At 39.6% G+C, this 16,804-nt stretch overlaps 2 protein-coding genes and 1 long non-coding RNA gene across 3 annotated transcripts; 2 read left to right on the plus strand and 1 right to left on the minus strand.

Moving 5' to 3' along the window:
- The first annotated feature begins 1,831 nt into the window (after positions 1 to 1,831).
- On the plus strand, positions 1,832 to 5,495 carry tmed10 (transmembrane p24 trafficking protein 10). The gene is made up of 5 exons (XM_012815762.3): positions 1,832 to 2,117; positions 3,010 to 3,130; positions 3,344 to 3,417; positions 3,899 to 4,025; positions 4,287 to 5,495. The coding sequence occupies exons 1-5, from the start codon at positions 1,941 to 1,943 to the stop codon at positions 4,406 to 4,408; spliced, it is 621 nt and encodes a 206-aa protein (XP_012671216.1). The 5' UTR covers positions 1,832 to 1,940; the 3' UTR covers positions 4,409 to 5,495.
- Positions 5,496 to 7,144: 1,649 nt separating this feature from the next.
- Positions 7,145 to 12,311, minus strand: LOC105889779. The gene is made up of 3 exons (XR_004165287.2): positions 11,924 to 12,311; positions 7,836 to 8,031; positions 7,145 to 7,200 (listed from the first exon to the last, which is right to left on the minus strand). It is a non-coding gene; the product is annotated as an uncharacterized LOC105889779 (long non-coding RNA).
- A 36-nt stretch (positions 12,312 to 12,347) lies between these two features.
- On the plus strand, positions 12,348 to 15,062 carry eif2b2 (eukaryotic translation initiation factor 2B, subunit 2 beta). Its single transcript, XM_012815723.3, has 8 exons — positions 12,348 to 12,636; positions 12,884 to 13,004; positions 13,109 to 13,260; positions 13,358 to 13,521; positions 13,725 to 13,820; positions 14,062 to 14,199; positions 14,618 to 14,684; positions 14,875 to 15,062. The coding sequence occupies exons 1-8, from the start codon at positions 12,465 to 12,467 to the stop codon at positions 15,030 to 15,032; spliced, it is 1,068 nt and encodes a 355-aa protein (XP_012671177.1). The 5' UTR covers positions 12,348 to 12,464; the 3' UTR covers positions 15,033 to 15,062.
- Positions 15,063 to 16,804: the final 1,742 nt, after the last annotated feature.

Here is a 16,804-nt window from a genome sequence, read left to right on the forward strand (position 1 = left end):
TCAGTTTACAGAAGTCTTAATCACTGAAAGCGCCTTGTCAAAAAGCATTTTTAAATACCTAATAAAGACTAATGCTGTGCTTATTTATCTTTCATTTCAGTTGTCTTTCTTTCCTTCAAAACCCCATTCTGGATTCCTTCCTCCCACCACTTCACACACACAGGAGAAACGGGCATGTTTATTTTATTGACAGGTGACGTCCTTATTGATAATCCTTCTCAGACTGAATGTATGCCATTTGGATCAGCAAGAGAATGTCTCCCTGGGAACCTGAGAGCTCTGCAAATTATATCTTGGTAATCCCAATACTGCTGATAATAAAATGAGTATTTTTTTTATACAGTTTGATTTGAAGGTGAGCCTATTCTTCTACTGTGCAAATGATTAGGTTGTATTTAGGAAACATAGGATTTCAAAAAATAAAGTGTCAAACACTGAAGATCACAAGGTCATGCATTATATGGTTCTGCTGGGCCTTGATACTGTTGATTTTGTCAAAAGGTGTTCAGGCTATACATAATTTTTTTCTTTCTCTTTCTACCGGTTTAATCGTTTTTCCCTCGTTTCATTAAACTGTGATTGAGTAAATTGACTCGCGCATTCTGAGAGCTACAAACACCTAATCTATGTTATCATACTGCCATCTGATGGATCATTTTGGTATTGCCGTAAAATAAGCTTCCAACGTTACATAAATAAATGCCCCCGAAGTGAGTGAGAGGGCAAGACCCATATGGTTTTAAAATAGATAGGTAGACTAATTAAAATGAGTTATGTATAGGCGATCTTCTCTCAGATGAGAAGTCACTGCATCATTGTCTTGCCTAATTGTCCGGGGGTCACGATAGAAAAAAAAAACAGTTTTGAATACTATTTAAAAGTGAGGGAGAGATTACATTGGAAATCGTGCTAGCAATTAGCCAAGCATGCATGTTTCAAATATTCACCAAAAATCTACTTTTCATCTCACAGTCAACTTCTTTTCAGATTTGTGTACTAAACATTCTCAAGTGTCTTCATATGAACTTGTGATTGAATCAGAGTATCACTTTTTGAATGAAAAATGTGTAAAGCATTCTTTTAGCGTTAGCGATTAATGCAATTTGCTTTATATCAATCATTTTTGAAGATATGAAGTTGCCTTTGCACATGGGGACATGGGGACTGAAAGATTTGCTGAGATATGACTTAACTTCCTGTTTGGCGGCTTTTCTGCTGAATTTGAGTGGCTGTACCGGACAAACGGTTGTGAGGATCAAAATTATGTTGGATACATTTTGTGATGCTTGGTCTGATGATCATCTCTGGTGATTTTGAAGAAGATTTGACAAAAATTGTAGGAGTTGAGGCCTTTCAAAGGTTTTTGATAAAACCGGAAATAGCGGAAAATCTATATAACTGGAAATTGACGCCGTAGGGTCTGTTTAATTCGTCTTGATCCAAGGAATCCAATGGTACCTCATTTTTGAAAATCGGTCAAACGGTTCAAAAGTTGTGTGTGTTAACAAAAGTCCAACTTTGACCCGTTGGTGGCGCTAGAGTGGTCTAGTGGGAGACATGAAACTTGGTGTGAATAAAGAAGGGACTGTCCTTAATGAGTGTGCCTGACGGAGGAACCCTGAAAATAAACTTTAACAACAAATGAAAATACAATGCAAATAATATAATTTCATGATTCTCATCAGAGTCGATACTTTTCTCACCACTGACTACTCCGTGGGTTTCCACATATGCTTTCTCTCCATCACCTTCCAGTTGACACTCCATACAATAGGAGGCAGTATGGTCGAAGCAACATCCGGACCACGTTGGAGAAGAAGTGGAACGTTACGTAGCATTAGCCGATTAGCTCGCTAGTGTGAGAGAATTTCGGCTCTCTTCAGTAGCCCATCGCTTTCCGCCAGTCCTGAAATCCAGGAATTGCTGTGCATTCAGCAGCCATGAATCGGCTCGGTGCGCTGTTGATTTTACCAGTTTTACTGGAATCAGTGGTTTCAATTTCCTTTTTTCTACCGGTCAACACAAGGAAATGTTTACGGGAAGAGATCCACAAAGATGTGCTTGTGACGGGAGAGTATGAAATCAGTGAACAACAGAGCACAAAAACGAACCTGAAGGTGAGTGTTACGCTACGTTAGCTACCTTTAGCTGGACATGTCGGTATTTTAGCACAGATGAATATCAGAACATCTCTCGTGTTCTATTATAAAATGTGAACTATGTGAACGAAATCAATGCTATAAGAATGAGTGTTTTGTCACTGACAGGCCTACTTGAAACCACAACAGTAGCTATGTGGCTAGCTAGCTTGTGTTAACGTCACCAGAATACGATGAAGGCCTACGAACAAGCTAGATAGTTTACAAGCTAACGTCTCTGCAATACCCAGCTAGCTAGTGAGCTGACAGCTTACAGCGGCATCTTCCTGGTTTGTTGGGACTTCGCTAGGTTACTAGTTAGCTCAGGCTCGGTAATCTGCCGACTGTTCGAAGTTCACTTAGTGGTAAATATTGTTGGCGTTAGACATTGAAAAATGCCTGCGTTGCACCCATTCGGTTGCCAGATTATACGTGTCTGTAGTGTGGATCTTGGTAGCTTGCTAACCTTAGCGTGAAGGCCCAGCAAGCTGGCAACCATTTGTATGGTTCATTCAGGATGTTACACGTCAGTCTTATTTGTGCTAATAGCTGACTGGCGGTTATTTATTCCTCGTTTTGAACGAATTTGCCGTACCATGCCCAGATTGACATACGTGAAGAATATATTGATTGGCCAACATACCTGGATGAGGATGGCCTGGGGATGTTACATTTAAAATAAATAAACGAGGCATCAAAGTACACCTAAGTGGAAGTTACATACACCTGTCTGAAACAAATTAACCCTAAATACCCATGTTGCCACAGATCCTGCATACCTGACCGTGTTATTATTGATTATCATTCGAAATATCTTTGTTTATCGTTCGAAATGTTTGTTAACCTATAAAAACTTCTCCCCATTTCTTAGATCACCGATTCCTCAGCCCATATTCTTTATTCTAAAGAAGATGCCTCGAAGGGAAAGTTTGCCTTTACCACAGAGGATTATGACATGTTTGAAGTTTGTTTTGAAAGTAAATCTCCAATGGGTAAGTTTGTTGTTAAGTTGTTTGACTTCAGACATTTTGTAGGGTTGAAAAGTAATTTGTATGACTTTGAAGTGTCTGGAGCTATATTCTAGTGTTTGTCACAAATCCTCGCTCCTGGTGTGTTTTTGGAAAGTTTGCAAACCGTACTGATAAAGCACACTGTCACTCTTCAACATTTCTTCATTAAGCATGCTCTTTGTGTTGTATTATTAGGGACTGGAAGGGTCCCTGATCAGTTGGTCAACTTGGACATGAAGCATGGAGTGGAGGCAAAGAATTATGAGGAGGTTGGTGGCTGCCAGTAGTAAACAATGGTTATTTACGTTCTCTGTCTTAAATGTGTCTTTTAACGTTGGTACAATTGAATGTTGTGCACACACACACACATATAGTACATGTATTAAGAAATTGTATAGCCTGTACTAAATGTCTTTGAACTTCTAATGGGGTATACTATACATACTTTATATATGGGTACATGCTGTATGGAAGTGTTTCTCAATCTTACTGACCTGTAGAACTACATATGGAAGCTGCCTCTAGCTTTAGCCTGCTTTATAATGCCTTATAATGCCTGAACTCATCAGATAAGCTGGACAGCTAATAACAAACAGCTTACATATGGACAGTTCTGTTGAGTTCCCACGTGCAGTGTTGTGAAACACTGCAGAATTTGTGCAAGTGGTCTCAAGTGCATGCTTCTGCACTAACCATGCCTTCTCTGGGAAATGGACCATGTGGTAACCAAGGTTATCTTTTCCCTATCAGATTGCCAAAGTGGAGAAGCTGAAACCTTTGGAGGTGGAGCTGAGGCGACTGGAGGATCTGTCGGAGTCCATTGTCAATGATTTTGCATACATGAAGAAAAGAGAGGAAGAGATGAGGGACACCAATGGTAAGACCATAGAATGGTGCCAGTAGTGGCGCTAACTAAAATGAAACAATGTTATGTGGTAATATAGTTCTGTTTAGACTCCACAAGTAGACACAATTGATGTATGTAAGAAAATCAAAACTCCTTACTGAAATGTATAAAGCTAGTCGTTTCAGTAACGATGCATATGGCTTTTATCTGTTAGTATTTGTGAACTTTTGGCATTAGCCAATCTTACGGCTGCTCCTCACCACCTTCTATATGATTGTTTGTTTTAACCAGAATCCACCAACACCCGCGTCCTGTACTTCAGCATCTTCTCCATGTGCTGCCTGATTGGCCTGGCCACCTGGCAGGTGTTCTACCTGCGCCGCTTTTTCAAGGCCAAGAAGCTCATTGAGTAGAGTGAGACTGGTTTGCTCAGGGGGGTCCAATCATCCCTCCACACCACCACCCCCTATCCCCGGCCCCCAATCCCCTGTGCCTGCTGCACCCCCTCCTGGCTGGAGGGATGTTCCGGCAGTTGAGGGCTGGAGAGAGAGAGAGAGAGAGAGAGAGGGAGAATTCTAGTTCCAGGGGGGACACGAATGCACTATTGGTTGTTCTCCTATTGCGTATTTTGGCGGTCAATTTTTTTTTTTTTTTTTTTTTTTACTTTCTTTTTTTAAACTTTTTTTCTTTTCCTCCTTGCTACATTATTTTGTTGTAGTATGCCCTCAAACATATGTACACACTCATTTTTAAGCTATTGCTATGTCTTTGCTGTCTGTAAAAAGACACTTGGTGCATATTTGGTATAATTGATAAACTTGTTTTGTTTAGACAAGATGTTTTCATCAACCACTGAATGTTTTTGTCTGGCAGCGGGCTAAGGAACTCTTAGGTTTGGATTTGTTTTGATCACTGTAAATGATTTGGGGCTTATGTTGGGTTTCCCCAAGTTATGGAATTGACTTCTGACACAGCAACTTTTACCACAATCAAGTTTGTTTATAGTGAAATTATCCTTGACAAGATGGGTAGATGTTGGTTTTAAGACCCCCCCAATTCAGTACCATGCCACATATTTGTATGTATGGTCATTTTCTCTTTGATAACATGCAGACATCGAGAACATTACCTGTTCTAAAAGTTTACATACCAACATGTATAGGCAGTGAATATGTAAGTGTGAAAAATGGCTATATTTCCAGAGGATTTGTTTCCTTCCTAAAATCTGATGATAACTACACCCTGGCTAAAGTTGGGTTTGAAGACGCACCCATGATGATCTTGCCTGAAGTGTTTTGTTGAGACGTGGATAAACGATAAATGTTACACCGTGAAAACTCCTTTAGTTTTACTTTACAACTAATTCCAGCAATGAAATAGTACATGACAGCATGTTGGTATATGAACAGTTCCCCACAAATTTCTGAATTCTGTAATTATTTACATTTTGAATGTTGCAAATGGGTTTTTCATTCAATAAAAAATAAAATCTTATTTCCATTTCCGTCACCTAACATGTTTCATTTTGGTTGGTTGTGCTGGTTCTGAATCAGCAAACACACAAACCTGTTGTGAAATATGGCAATACTAATGATAATGAGAATAATGATTCTCAGGGAGAAGGCTTTTTTTGGCCACCTGTGCAAACATGATGCATGCCATAAATATGACGATAAATAAGATCTTATATCTTAAAACAGGATACTATTTTTAACAGTTCAGGATACTATTTTTTTTCCTCATGACACTTGAAATACAAAAACAACTCCACAATTCTGATTGTTTAACTGTAACCATTATGATTTTGTGTTATTGAAACGGATCATTATTTGCAATACGGATGCCCCTTGTGTTACCATTCCCCTCAGTTTAATCATTAACTCTTATTAACTTAATCCTGAATGAGTGTTACCGTTCCTCTCTGTTTAATTATTAACTCTTATTAACTTGATCTTATATGAGTGGTACCGTTCCTCTCTGTTTAATTATTAACTCCTTGATCCTGAATCAGTTCTGCTTAATGAGAACTGTACGAGTTGACAAACACCCCTGTTGTAGGCCCCTACCATCTGCCAACTAGGGAGGAATCTTTGCATAATATTATGAATACCTACACCATTTTGTCGATGCAACCTTTAATCCCTTAACGAGTCAATGTGTATTCTCACAATATATGCCCGTACTGTACTGTACTGTACTAGTTATAGGTCATCCTTGAAAGTACTGACTGCAGGCACTACTGAGGCAGCAAAAATCAAATAATCCTCACAACAACAAATGTCATCATGAGCTCTGAATTTGTAACATTTAAACTTAAAATGGATTGAGCTTGTTCCCTCTTAAACCATGCCTTGCATCAAAACGATACTGTAATGACAGAGAGCTACTTTGGCATGTTGTGTCAGAAACAATGTAAAGCATTCGAATACGCAGAACATATTCTGAGCAAAAGCTACATTATGACCATCCTAGGGTCTGCTGTAGGGAACTAAAAACGAAAACAAACTAATAATAAACTACCATATCACTCATATGTTCAAACCGAGGCATCACTGCAGAATTTCCACAGGAGGATGAGACTCGGGGGGGGGGGGGTAACTGAGAGGAGGAGGGCGTATCTGTTTGGCTGCCATCTTTCTTTAATGAGTGTTTGCACCTAATCAGTTGTAACAACAGAATGCCTCAACCTGAGAGAAATATGGTATCCTATAGTCATATTTCTGCATTCTAAAATGAAGAATTTCAGTTTTCTTCTCCATCTCTTGAAAATAAATCGTTTCACCTTGGGGGTCTATCACTGAGCAGGGTGCTGAGCAGTGTCTTTTGTTTTTTGTTTTACTTTTCGAACCGTTTTCACAGAAGACGAATTTTGATGTGAAGTTGCCAACTGTAGCTGCATCTGTTTTTTGCGTAGATTCTTTACAGTATCCTTTAGAATCTTGACTTTCAGTTGCAAACGTCTGGATTTTTGTTGAGCATGTTTCAGTTTTTTTTGTAAAATCGCGATTTTTTCATTGCTGTTGTGAAGTTTTCCAGTCAATTGTTTTGGGGAAGCCTTGATGTGGTACTGATGGTCATCCAATTGTACCTTTGTTGTAGGTGACGCTTGATTGTTTTCTGGAGAATTGTTTTCCAGTTGCTTAGGTTCTTGAACATCCTTCTTTTCACTGACTTTCAAACATGGTGGTTCCCTTGATTTTGTTGCCTAGATGGTTAAACAAAGACATTTTTAACATTCAAAAGCACTTCAAATTCATGCTGACATAATTCAAGAACAAGACTTACAATGTTATGGATAAATAATTATAAAATATAACAATGGTTATGACAAGCTGTACCAACTTTTAAATCAGAACAGAAGTACAGAACTACATAGTTTAGATGAAATAAAAATCATGATTTTGAATAATACTGTGAAGATTGCATATAATTTAACATTTTAATATAATATTTTCAGAATAATTACATTTTCACACTTTAAGAAGGGTTGCATGCTTTTATAAGGGATGTCAAATAAATAAATAAATAATTTAATGAGTCCATGCGGTTGCCTACATTGACCTTACGTCAACATTAACCTTAACCGACCGTCCCATCAGTCAGTTAACCACTCCAGCTCAGACTGAGAGAATCATGGCACACTCCAGCAAAAAGCAATTGGCAAAATTCATACAAATACAAATGCAGCAGGTAAATGGAAAATGTGGATAAAAAATACATGTAAAACATTTCATTTTGGTATACATATCTACTATATACTATATACTCTCTCTCTCTCTCTCTCTCTCTCTCCCCATATATATTTATATTTGTTATATATATTGTAAATTGAGAACTTACCTTTCTCAAATGTTTTGGAAGGTTTTTAAGTCGTGTTGGAATAGCTTCAGTACGTAGCCGGACAACCTGGCCAGTTCTATCGATATCACTTTCTATAAAATGGTCAGAGCAGACACGAGAATGTGAACTAGGCTTCCATTTTTGACGATGGAGATGAACAAGCCAGGATTTCCTTCTGTCTGGATCAATTGGGAAACTGTAAAATGACAAAGATGGATGTGACCCAATCATGTTTGTAGCCTATATTATCAAGAATCTAAATGGTTAAGTTCAGAAGAATAAATTGCTTGTGTGTTTCTTTGTCTTCTGGTATCGTACCTGTGCTAGTTGAACAGTGGGCAAGTTAATAAGTAGGCCTAAAACAACGTTTAATGTTGGCCTAATATAGTGGAGGCCAATTACAATGACCAACTTCACTTCTCTTTAAACAAATGTAAACAAAACAGGCTTAATTTCATTAAGAACCAAAAATATCTTCAATGGCAGACAGAATAAACACCAAACTGAAATCATCACTACTATATACATTCAGCTACGCCCATTAATTCCAAGAAGGCCATGCAGTCTGTTTGCATGTATGTGCGTGTAGGTAGGGGATGTATGCACACCTGTGGACACATATGTGTTCTAAACATATTTTTACCACTTCTTTAGCGATTTGATGGTAATGGTAATGGCCAAGTATTTAACAGATGCTTTCATCCAGAGTGACGTACAGTCATCCACTTACTTTATTTCTATACACTTACACTAGGCTACTTAATTATACCACGATGGATGTTATTGATGTGGGTCATGTTGATCGTTTGTTTTTACTGCCACTAGGTGTTATGGGATGGCATCATCTCCTTCCCTTTCATAAATTCAAAGATTTTACATGGCGGAGCAAGATCCTTCATGGTAATTCATATCATTAAGCCCAAGATCCTTCATGGTAACTCGTGTCATTAAGCCCAAGATCCTTCATGGTAACTCATGTCATTAAGCCCAAGATCCTTCATGGTAACTCGTGTCATTAAGCCCAAGATCCTTCATGGTAACTCGTGTCATTAAGCCCAAGATCCTTCATGGTAACTCGTGTCATTAAGCCTATTCGCCTGAACCTCAGCAGTGCTGCACCTTTTGGCCACGCCTACCTGCTCAGTGGTGGTCAAATGGCCAGGGGACCACCAGCTCTGCCCCCAATGGGCCTATAGCGGTCCTATAGTCATACATAGTGGGCCTATAGTGGCCCACTGGCCTTTTGCCATCTGAGCAGGGGTTGCCAAACTTTTCTTGGCAGTCCCCCCTTTTGACAATGAGAAAAAACCATTCAGAAGCATGGTGCAAAGATTAAGATCCTTATATAGCCTATTGTCTGTTTTTGATCAAATCTAAAATAAATGTCCATCAGCTGTTGCATAACTTTTCTTTAACATTGTTTTTAGATTCGAATAGTTACACATTTTCAATTTCATTTCATCAATCAGTTAAACATTTTCAAAAATTAGATCAGAGCTCTTGTTTAAAACAGATACAATCTGTCTGTATCGTTCCATTCTTTGGATCAGGTGCATGTCAGCTGTATTAATTATTAGGTTAATTATCCCTTCCAACATAGGCTATGGGCAAAATGGTAGTCCCTGACCATATTGTATAAGTACAAAGTAGGCTATAAAGTCATCACCAAATAGGTTTGTTACAGACTACGATGCTCTAAGAGCACTGCCTTAATTTGACCAGTAGTTAATTGTTTAGGGTTCTTGTTCCATTTTCCCGCTCAAACCGCGCCCCATTGCTGTAACTCCACGCAACCCCCTGGGGGGCCTGCCCCCCTCTTTGTAACCTTATTCACATTTCAAGAGTTGGAATACACTACTTAAAATTGTATTACTTTATTTTGAGTTGAAAATAGATACGTCTTCAATTTTTTACATTATTTATACACCAGATTGTGTTCTATATGGGAACTGATGAACAGTGCCCTCCACAATTATTGGCAACCTTAGTGAATAGGAGCAAAACAGGCTATGAAAAAATATGTCTTTGCCGTTTATCCTCTTGGTCTTTCACTCAAAATATTCACAAAAATCTTACCTTTTCATTGAAGTAAAATTATTGAAAGAAAAAAAAAACTGTTGACATTAAATACATATTTTTCCCCAAAACAGGTGTGCCACAATTATTGGGACCCCTTAATTTAATGTTTTGTGCAGCCTCCCTTTGCCAAGATAACAGCTCTGAGTCTTCTCCTATAATGCATGATGAGGTTGGTGAACACATGGCACGGGATCATTCCTACATACAGTATCTCTCCAGATCCTTCAGATTCTGAGGTCAATGTTTGTAGACTTGGCTTAAGCTCATCCCACAGATTTTCTATAGGGTTTAGGTCGGTGGACTGTGATGGCCATGGCAAAACCTTTATTCTGCGGTCGGTGAACCATTTTTGTGTTGATTTTGAGGTGTGCTTCGGATCCTTGTCCTGCTTGAAGGTCCAACCACGGCCCATTTTAAGCTTTCTGGAGGGGGCTGTTAGGTTTTCATTTAATATCTGCTGGTATTTGATGGTATTTCCAGGGCCTTTGGAAGAAAAACAGCCCCACAACATCAAAGATCCGCCACCATACTTCACAGTGGGTATGAGGTGATTTTCTGTATGGCTATCTTTCTGTCTACGCCAAACCCACCTTTGATGTTTGCTGCCAAAAAGCTTTATTTTGGTCTCATCTGACCATATAACTCGGTCCCATTGAAAGTCTGACTTACATTTGGCAAACGGTATGCGCTTTAGTTTGTTGTTGATTGACAGCAGAGGCTTTTTTCTGGCAACCCTCCAAAACAACTTGTGGTGATGTAGGTGGCGTCTGATGGTAGTTTTGGAGACTTTCTGACCCCAAGACTCAACTAACCTCTGCAATTCTCCAGCTGTGATCCTTGGAGATTCTTTTGCCAGTCAAACCATCCTTCTCACGGTGCATGGGGTCAATGTACACACACGTCCTCTTCCAGGCTGATTCTTAACATCTCCTGTCGCTTTGAACTTCTTAATTATTTCCATGAAAGTGGAAATGGGTATTTTCAACTATTTAGAGATTTTCTTGTGTCCATTTATTGATTTGTGCAGCTCAACAACTTTTCGTCGCACATCGTCACTATGTTCTTGGGTCTTTCCCATAGTGATGAATGACTAATGGAATTTGGCCTGTGTCACCTCATATTTGTTTCGCCAGTGGAACAGGAAGTCATGGTTGACCTCTTAAGAGTTCCTAATCAAACAGGTGAACTTAAAAATGTAAAACATGACTGGAAATATACTTCAGTTAGATTTTAATTATAAGATGTTTCTAGGGGTGCCAATAATTGTGGCACACATTTTTTGGGGAAAAATATTGATTTAATGCGAACAGTTTTTTTTTTCTTTCAATAATTTTACTTCAATGAAAAGGTAAGATTTTTGTGAATAGTTTGAGTGAAAGACCAAGAGGATAAACAGCAAAGATATATTTTTTCATAGCCTGTTTTGCTCATATTCACTAAGGGTGCCAATAATTGTGGAGGGCACTGTATGTGTCCATATTAGATTTTTGATTGTTAACAAGTTGGTAGATTTTACATTTTCATTTTGGAGCCATCTTTATTAAAGGTGGTTTCTGCCAGATTAAATCACATATGGTCTTGAAACTGCACAGATACCCAAAAAAGTTTGTTTTACAGAGGGAAGACAACTAATCATTGGATATTTTAACTTTTTTGAGCAGTGGATAAATACAATTTCACGGTAAAAAAAACCTCAAGATTCACCGCCCCTAATAACTTAGTAAATAATTCCCCTATGGCTCTAATATTTTGGATTTCTTCGTCACATTGAGTCATCTCCCACCAGCTTTCAGAAAAATATAGTGAGTATTTGCCCCCTCAAGTGGTAGTGACGACCCTATTTTGGGGCCCTTGGCTTGACATATGTCCCTCTATAAAAGAGCCAAAGAAAAGCCTGCTCATTGCTCCATTCACTACAATGTCTTGTTAACTAGTACTGATGGCAAAGACCTTTAACGGATAACGTTTTGGCCACAACTGTACAAAGTTGTCAACAATGGCTTACTCACGCATGAAATGTTCTTGGATGACATCTCTTTAAGGCCGACTCTTCGTCTTCGCTGCCTTCGCTATCACTTCTGCCGTCAAGCTGATCCTGCCTGCTTTTCTTTCGTTTGGTACAGCCATAGGCACAACACTGTGTGCCCCTTTTAATAGGCCTACTTACGTTACTCTGTTGCTGACTGCCCGACATGGGTCCTACCAATATGGCGTCTTGAAGCTTATTAATATCTAGCTTCAACTAAACAATCATTTCGAAGCCGTCTTTATTTTTACAATGAGCTTCAGTCTGATATCAAATTAATGTGTTATCATACACGTGCCTGTTTCACAGCGAAGAACATAACAAAGCAGGATGGATCGAAGAAGGAAGCGTATTGTTATGGTAACATTTTAGCGCCTCCCAGTGGCATTTTCCCACACACGTAATTTGTATTGACCCGGATAAGGTGAGAGTAGTTCCGGGGTAATATCGCTGTCAACGCTGGACCAATGTTTTGAGAGAGTTACACAAACAAGTAGTCTTGACATTAACTGACTTAAGAAACTATGCCCGGTGCTGACAAAGAAACAGACCTTTCGGAACGCGTAGAAGCCTTCCTAGCTGAGCTGAAACGTGGCGGAAGTGGGGCAGGACCACTCCGTGGTGCTGGAGAGACAGCCAGAGAAACCACAGCCCTGTTACGGAGGATCACAGCTCAGGCACGATGGAGCAGCGCTGGTCAGTGAAAATACCCATCAGTTGTTGGTGTCCTGAGATCAGATTGACTTCAAATAACATAGCGAACAGTTAGGAAGTTAACGTCATTTATTGAATTGCTAACTGATCAAATGTATTTAGAGTTCGGGTAAGTTGGAAATGACATGCGCCTGTTACATATGGGAGCATTAATGATGATAGCGATCATGACTTAGTTTAAGTACTTGAGGCCTATGAACTCACTCTAATGTGGTCCAATAAATTGCAGGGGATCTGATGGAGATCATACGCAAGGAGGGGAGACGGATGACCGCTGCTCAGCCATCCGAGACCACGGTGGGCAATATGGTACGCAGAGTGTTGAAGATCATTCGAGAAGAGTACGCCAGGTGGGTCATGGATGATTTCACTTCAGTGGGCTACATTTTGTTATTTTATTTTTTTAAAGGAAAGAACGTTATGCTTTCTAAACATATTATGTTGATGCCTTCAGGTTGCGAGGGAGTAGCGAAGAGACTGACCAGCAGGATTCTCTTCACAAACTTCTGACATCTGGAGGACTGAGCGATGATAACTTCAGAGAACACTACTCGTCACTTAAAGCTAACGTGATAGAGGCAATTAATGAGCTCCTCACAGAATTGGGTAATTCCTAAATTTGTAGCCTGAAGCTGCACTTGAACTTCAGAACAATCCATCTGTGAGTTATCAAAAGCCAAACTTCTATTCTGATGTTTTACAGAGGGAACCACAGACAATATTGCCATGCAAGCTTTGGAGCACATCCATTCTAATGAGGTCATCATGACTATCGGACGTTCGCGCACCGTAGAGGCCTTCTTGAAAGATGCAGCAAGAAAGCGTAAATTCCATGTCATTGTGGCTGAGTGTGCTCCCTTCTGTCAGGTATGTTTCTGCGGTCTGTTCCATCGTATGGACATTTCAGATTAGCTTATTGCAGTGTTTCCCCTAGGTTTACAGCTGGGGGGGGTACAAACACTTAAAGGAATCTTGGTGTTCATGTGTTTGAACGGGGCGCCCCCCTACTATAATGGTAGGGGAAACACTGTTATTGAAAGCAAATTCGATTTTTTTCCCGTTCCCTCCAGGGCCATGAGATGGCTACCAGCCTCTCGAAAGCTGACATTGAAACAACAGTCATTGCTGATGCTGCCATATTTGCTGTAATGTCTCGGGTTAATAAGGTTAGAAATACATTCAAACACTTCAACTGTTAATTAACAATTAAATGGATTTACACATGTGATCTTTCTCTCTCTCTTTCTATGTATATACAGTATATATATATGCTTACTTCATATATACATTTTTTCCAGTCAGCAATTATGATTAGTTTTGTTGCTGGTGGATTGGCAGTGTTTTTGATAGTAGGGTATGCCCTACCCTGCCCTGCTCTGCTCAGTTGTTTCTCTGTGTGGGCCCCAGGTCATCATTGGCACACATACTGTGCTGGCAAATGGAGGACTGCGAGCTGTTAATGGGACTCACACACTGGCATTGGCTGCCAAGCACCACTCGACTCCACTCATAGTGTGTGCTCCGATGTTCAAGCTATCGCCACAGGTAAACATTTTAATGTTCTAACTGTAATACGTACACAAATAGCAAGGTGGAGCATGAAGATGGATCATGAAGTTGACATGTTCTTGGCCCCATCCACATAATTCTTTCGTTCAAAAACAAAACAAAAAAAAACATGGGCTTCATGGTTCCACTGCTTGCACCTCCCAATGAACCTATGGATCTATACAATCCATCCTCATAATTCTTCTTTTCCTAAATTTCCCCCTGGATTAATAAAGTATCCATCTATCTATCTATCTATCTATCTATTTTCCCTTAACTGTTTTCATTTAAACGTTTTGTTTTGCTTATTTTAATGAATTATTCTGTAATAAAGGTATTATGCTATGGCTGAAGGTAAAAGTGCTATGATGCATGTACTCATCTGTTTGGCTGTTGTCACCGTCTCCCTCTTCAGTTCCCTAATGAGGAGGACACCTTCCACAAGTTTGTGTCACCACAGGAAGTGCTTCCTTTCACTGAAGGTAACAAACACAGTCATTTTCTGTATGTGTGTCTCTCAAACGAACACACTGTAAATAGCCCAAATTGCAATTCTAGGTTTTTGAGCTACATATTTCAATGCTGAAACTGAATTGGTAGTTGCATGACATGGCGTCAGATTCCCATGTGGCCCACGAGGCTTCAGAGACTCATGTTGGTCTTCCTTTCCAGGTGAGATTCTCTCCAAGGTGAACGTATACTGTCCTGTGTTTGACTACGTTCCCCCGGAGCTCATCACGCTCTTCATCTCCAACATCGGTGGAAACGCTCCCTCATACATTTACCGCTTAGTGAGTGAGCTGTACCACCCTGAGGACCATGAATTGTAAGACGTGTAAATAAAAAGTCAGCACATCTAACTGCAGCTTGTGTTTGTTTATTGAGATCTTGGCATATGGATGTCGATGGTATTTGCCCACTGAAAGATTACTGTGTTTAGGAGCTGTTCCGGATAATAGGCAGAAATGGCATGCATCTGCAGGTGCCTTTGAAATATCCTTTTGGGGTGGTAGCAAGACGAAATTCTATACTCCATGTCAGTACTACCGATCTACTAATGTGGACATTGGTAGAATGGGCAGTACAGTACGAGTAGATACTATACATTGTCATCAACATCAAATTAAATTCGTATTTAAGAAACTACATGGGGTAAATCAATGAAACCACATTAATGAAAGTAAACTGCCTCTTTACTCTCTAATCTAGCCTGAGTAAATCAGAAGCCTCAGCAAAACAGCTCACCAAATCACATTGCCAAACACCTTATATACGGAAGTCAACTTAAAAATAACTTTCTGTTGAAAGTGAGTTGTGAGATATTTTAGGATCCCGGGTATGCTTTGTACATTTCTTTTAGGGACTATAATGACATAGTAAAACATTTTTACAGTTTTGTTGAAATAACCTCACTAGCATACACTACTCTTTGGTTATCTTACACTAAATTTGTACATGAAGTTATTTAAAAAAGTATTTATATTATTTTAAACGCCTCGACTGTACAATAAACAATGTACCTGTAGGTGGGCTATGCGTCGACAAAACAGCGCCCTCACCTGATGATCTGTAGAATAGCAACACAATTATACCTGAAATTACAGGTAGCGGCCAGAAGGAGGTGCTCGACACAAACGTGAAGTAATAGATTTTGTTCACAATGTTGAGGTCAATGTTGAGGTCTTGTCATCATTTAGAACCAAAAACGCACACAAAATGTGTAAACATGTAAGGGTTTTGAACTTTATTCAATCAAATGTACAAGGGTTTTGAATATAAAAACATTGCACACTCAATTTAAAGGTCTAAAGGGGTTAGAAAGTGAACTAGCTCATTGCTAATTAAATTATTAAACAATGAGCATCAGTTAGGGGTTATGAATATAAAACCAGTTCACACTTAAATATACAATTTTAAGGTCTACAGGGGGTTGAGAAGTGAACTAACTCACTGAAAATGAAATGATTTGACAATGAGTAAAACACATTAGTAGATAGATAGAGATAGATTGTATAACATAGATTCTAGTAATTTTAAATGAAAAAGACTGAGTCCCGCTATATTACTCAGGCTGCACTGCAGCGTCTATTCACAGGCGCGATCCCACTACTGATCGGCACGGGGGCTTTGACCTGCTCCGTTTCCGACCTGGGCCGGTGCACCCCTCCTTAGACGACCTGGTGGTCCCGGGCTCCCCCAGGAGCACCATATCGATACCGAACTTAGTGCGGACACCCGATCGGCATAGTCCGATGCAGCTCAGAACTCCTGAGCTCAAACGATCCGCCAGCCTCAGCCTCCCAGTAGCTTGGATTACAGGCGCACGCCACTGCACCCGGCGATGATTCCTCCTGTTTTTAGTATACTTGAACCTAATGGTTGCGTAATGACGTTAGCTCTATTGTCCTTTAGAGGCGCTATATGCAACGACCAGTTTTAGTATGCAAAGCATAAACATAAAATTAATTATTTATATTTCGAAATGAATGCAAATTAATTCCTTCTAAAAAATAAGTTGTATCATGAGGAGTTTTCACAAATAGGCCTTTGGATAACTGCTAGAACCATACATTCTCAGGTACAACTGGGCTACAATTCCCAC

The sequence above is a fragment of the Clupea harengus genome, chromosome 15, assembly GCF_900700415.2.
Source record: "Clupea harengus chromosome 15, Ch_v2.0.2, whole genome shotgun sequence".
Classification (NCBI taxonomy): Eukaryota; Metazoa; Chordata; class Actinopteri; order Clupeiformes; family Clupeidae; genus Clupea; species Clupea harengus.

Coding starts and splice junctions, on each gene's coding strand:
- tmed10 (XM_012815762.3), top strand. CDS start 1,941: ATGAATCGGCTCGGTGCGCTGTTGATTTTACCAGTTTTACTGGAATCA. Junction 3,418..3,898: donor AGGCAAAGAATTATGAGGAG/GTTGGTGGCTGC, acceptor TTTCCCTATCAG/ATTGCCAAAGTGGAGAAGCT. Junction 4,026..4,286: donor AGAGATGAGGGACACCAATG/GTAAGACCATAG, acceptor TGTTTTAACCAG/AATCCACCAACACCCGCGTC.
- eif2b2 (XM_012815723.3), top strand. CDS start 12,465: ATGCCCGGTGCTGACAAAGAAACAGACCTTTCGGAACGCGTAGAAGCC. Junction 13,821..14,061: donor TAATGTCTCGGGTTAATAAG/GTTAGAAATACA, acceptor TGTGGGCCCCAG/GTCATCATTGGCACACATAC. Junction 14,685..14,874: donor AGTGCTTCCTTTCACTGAAG/GTAACAAACACA, acceptor CTTCCTTTCCAG/GTGAGATTCTCTCCAAGGTG.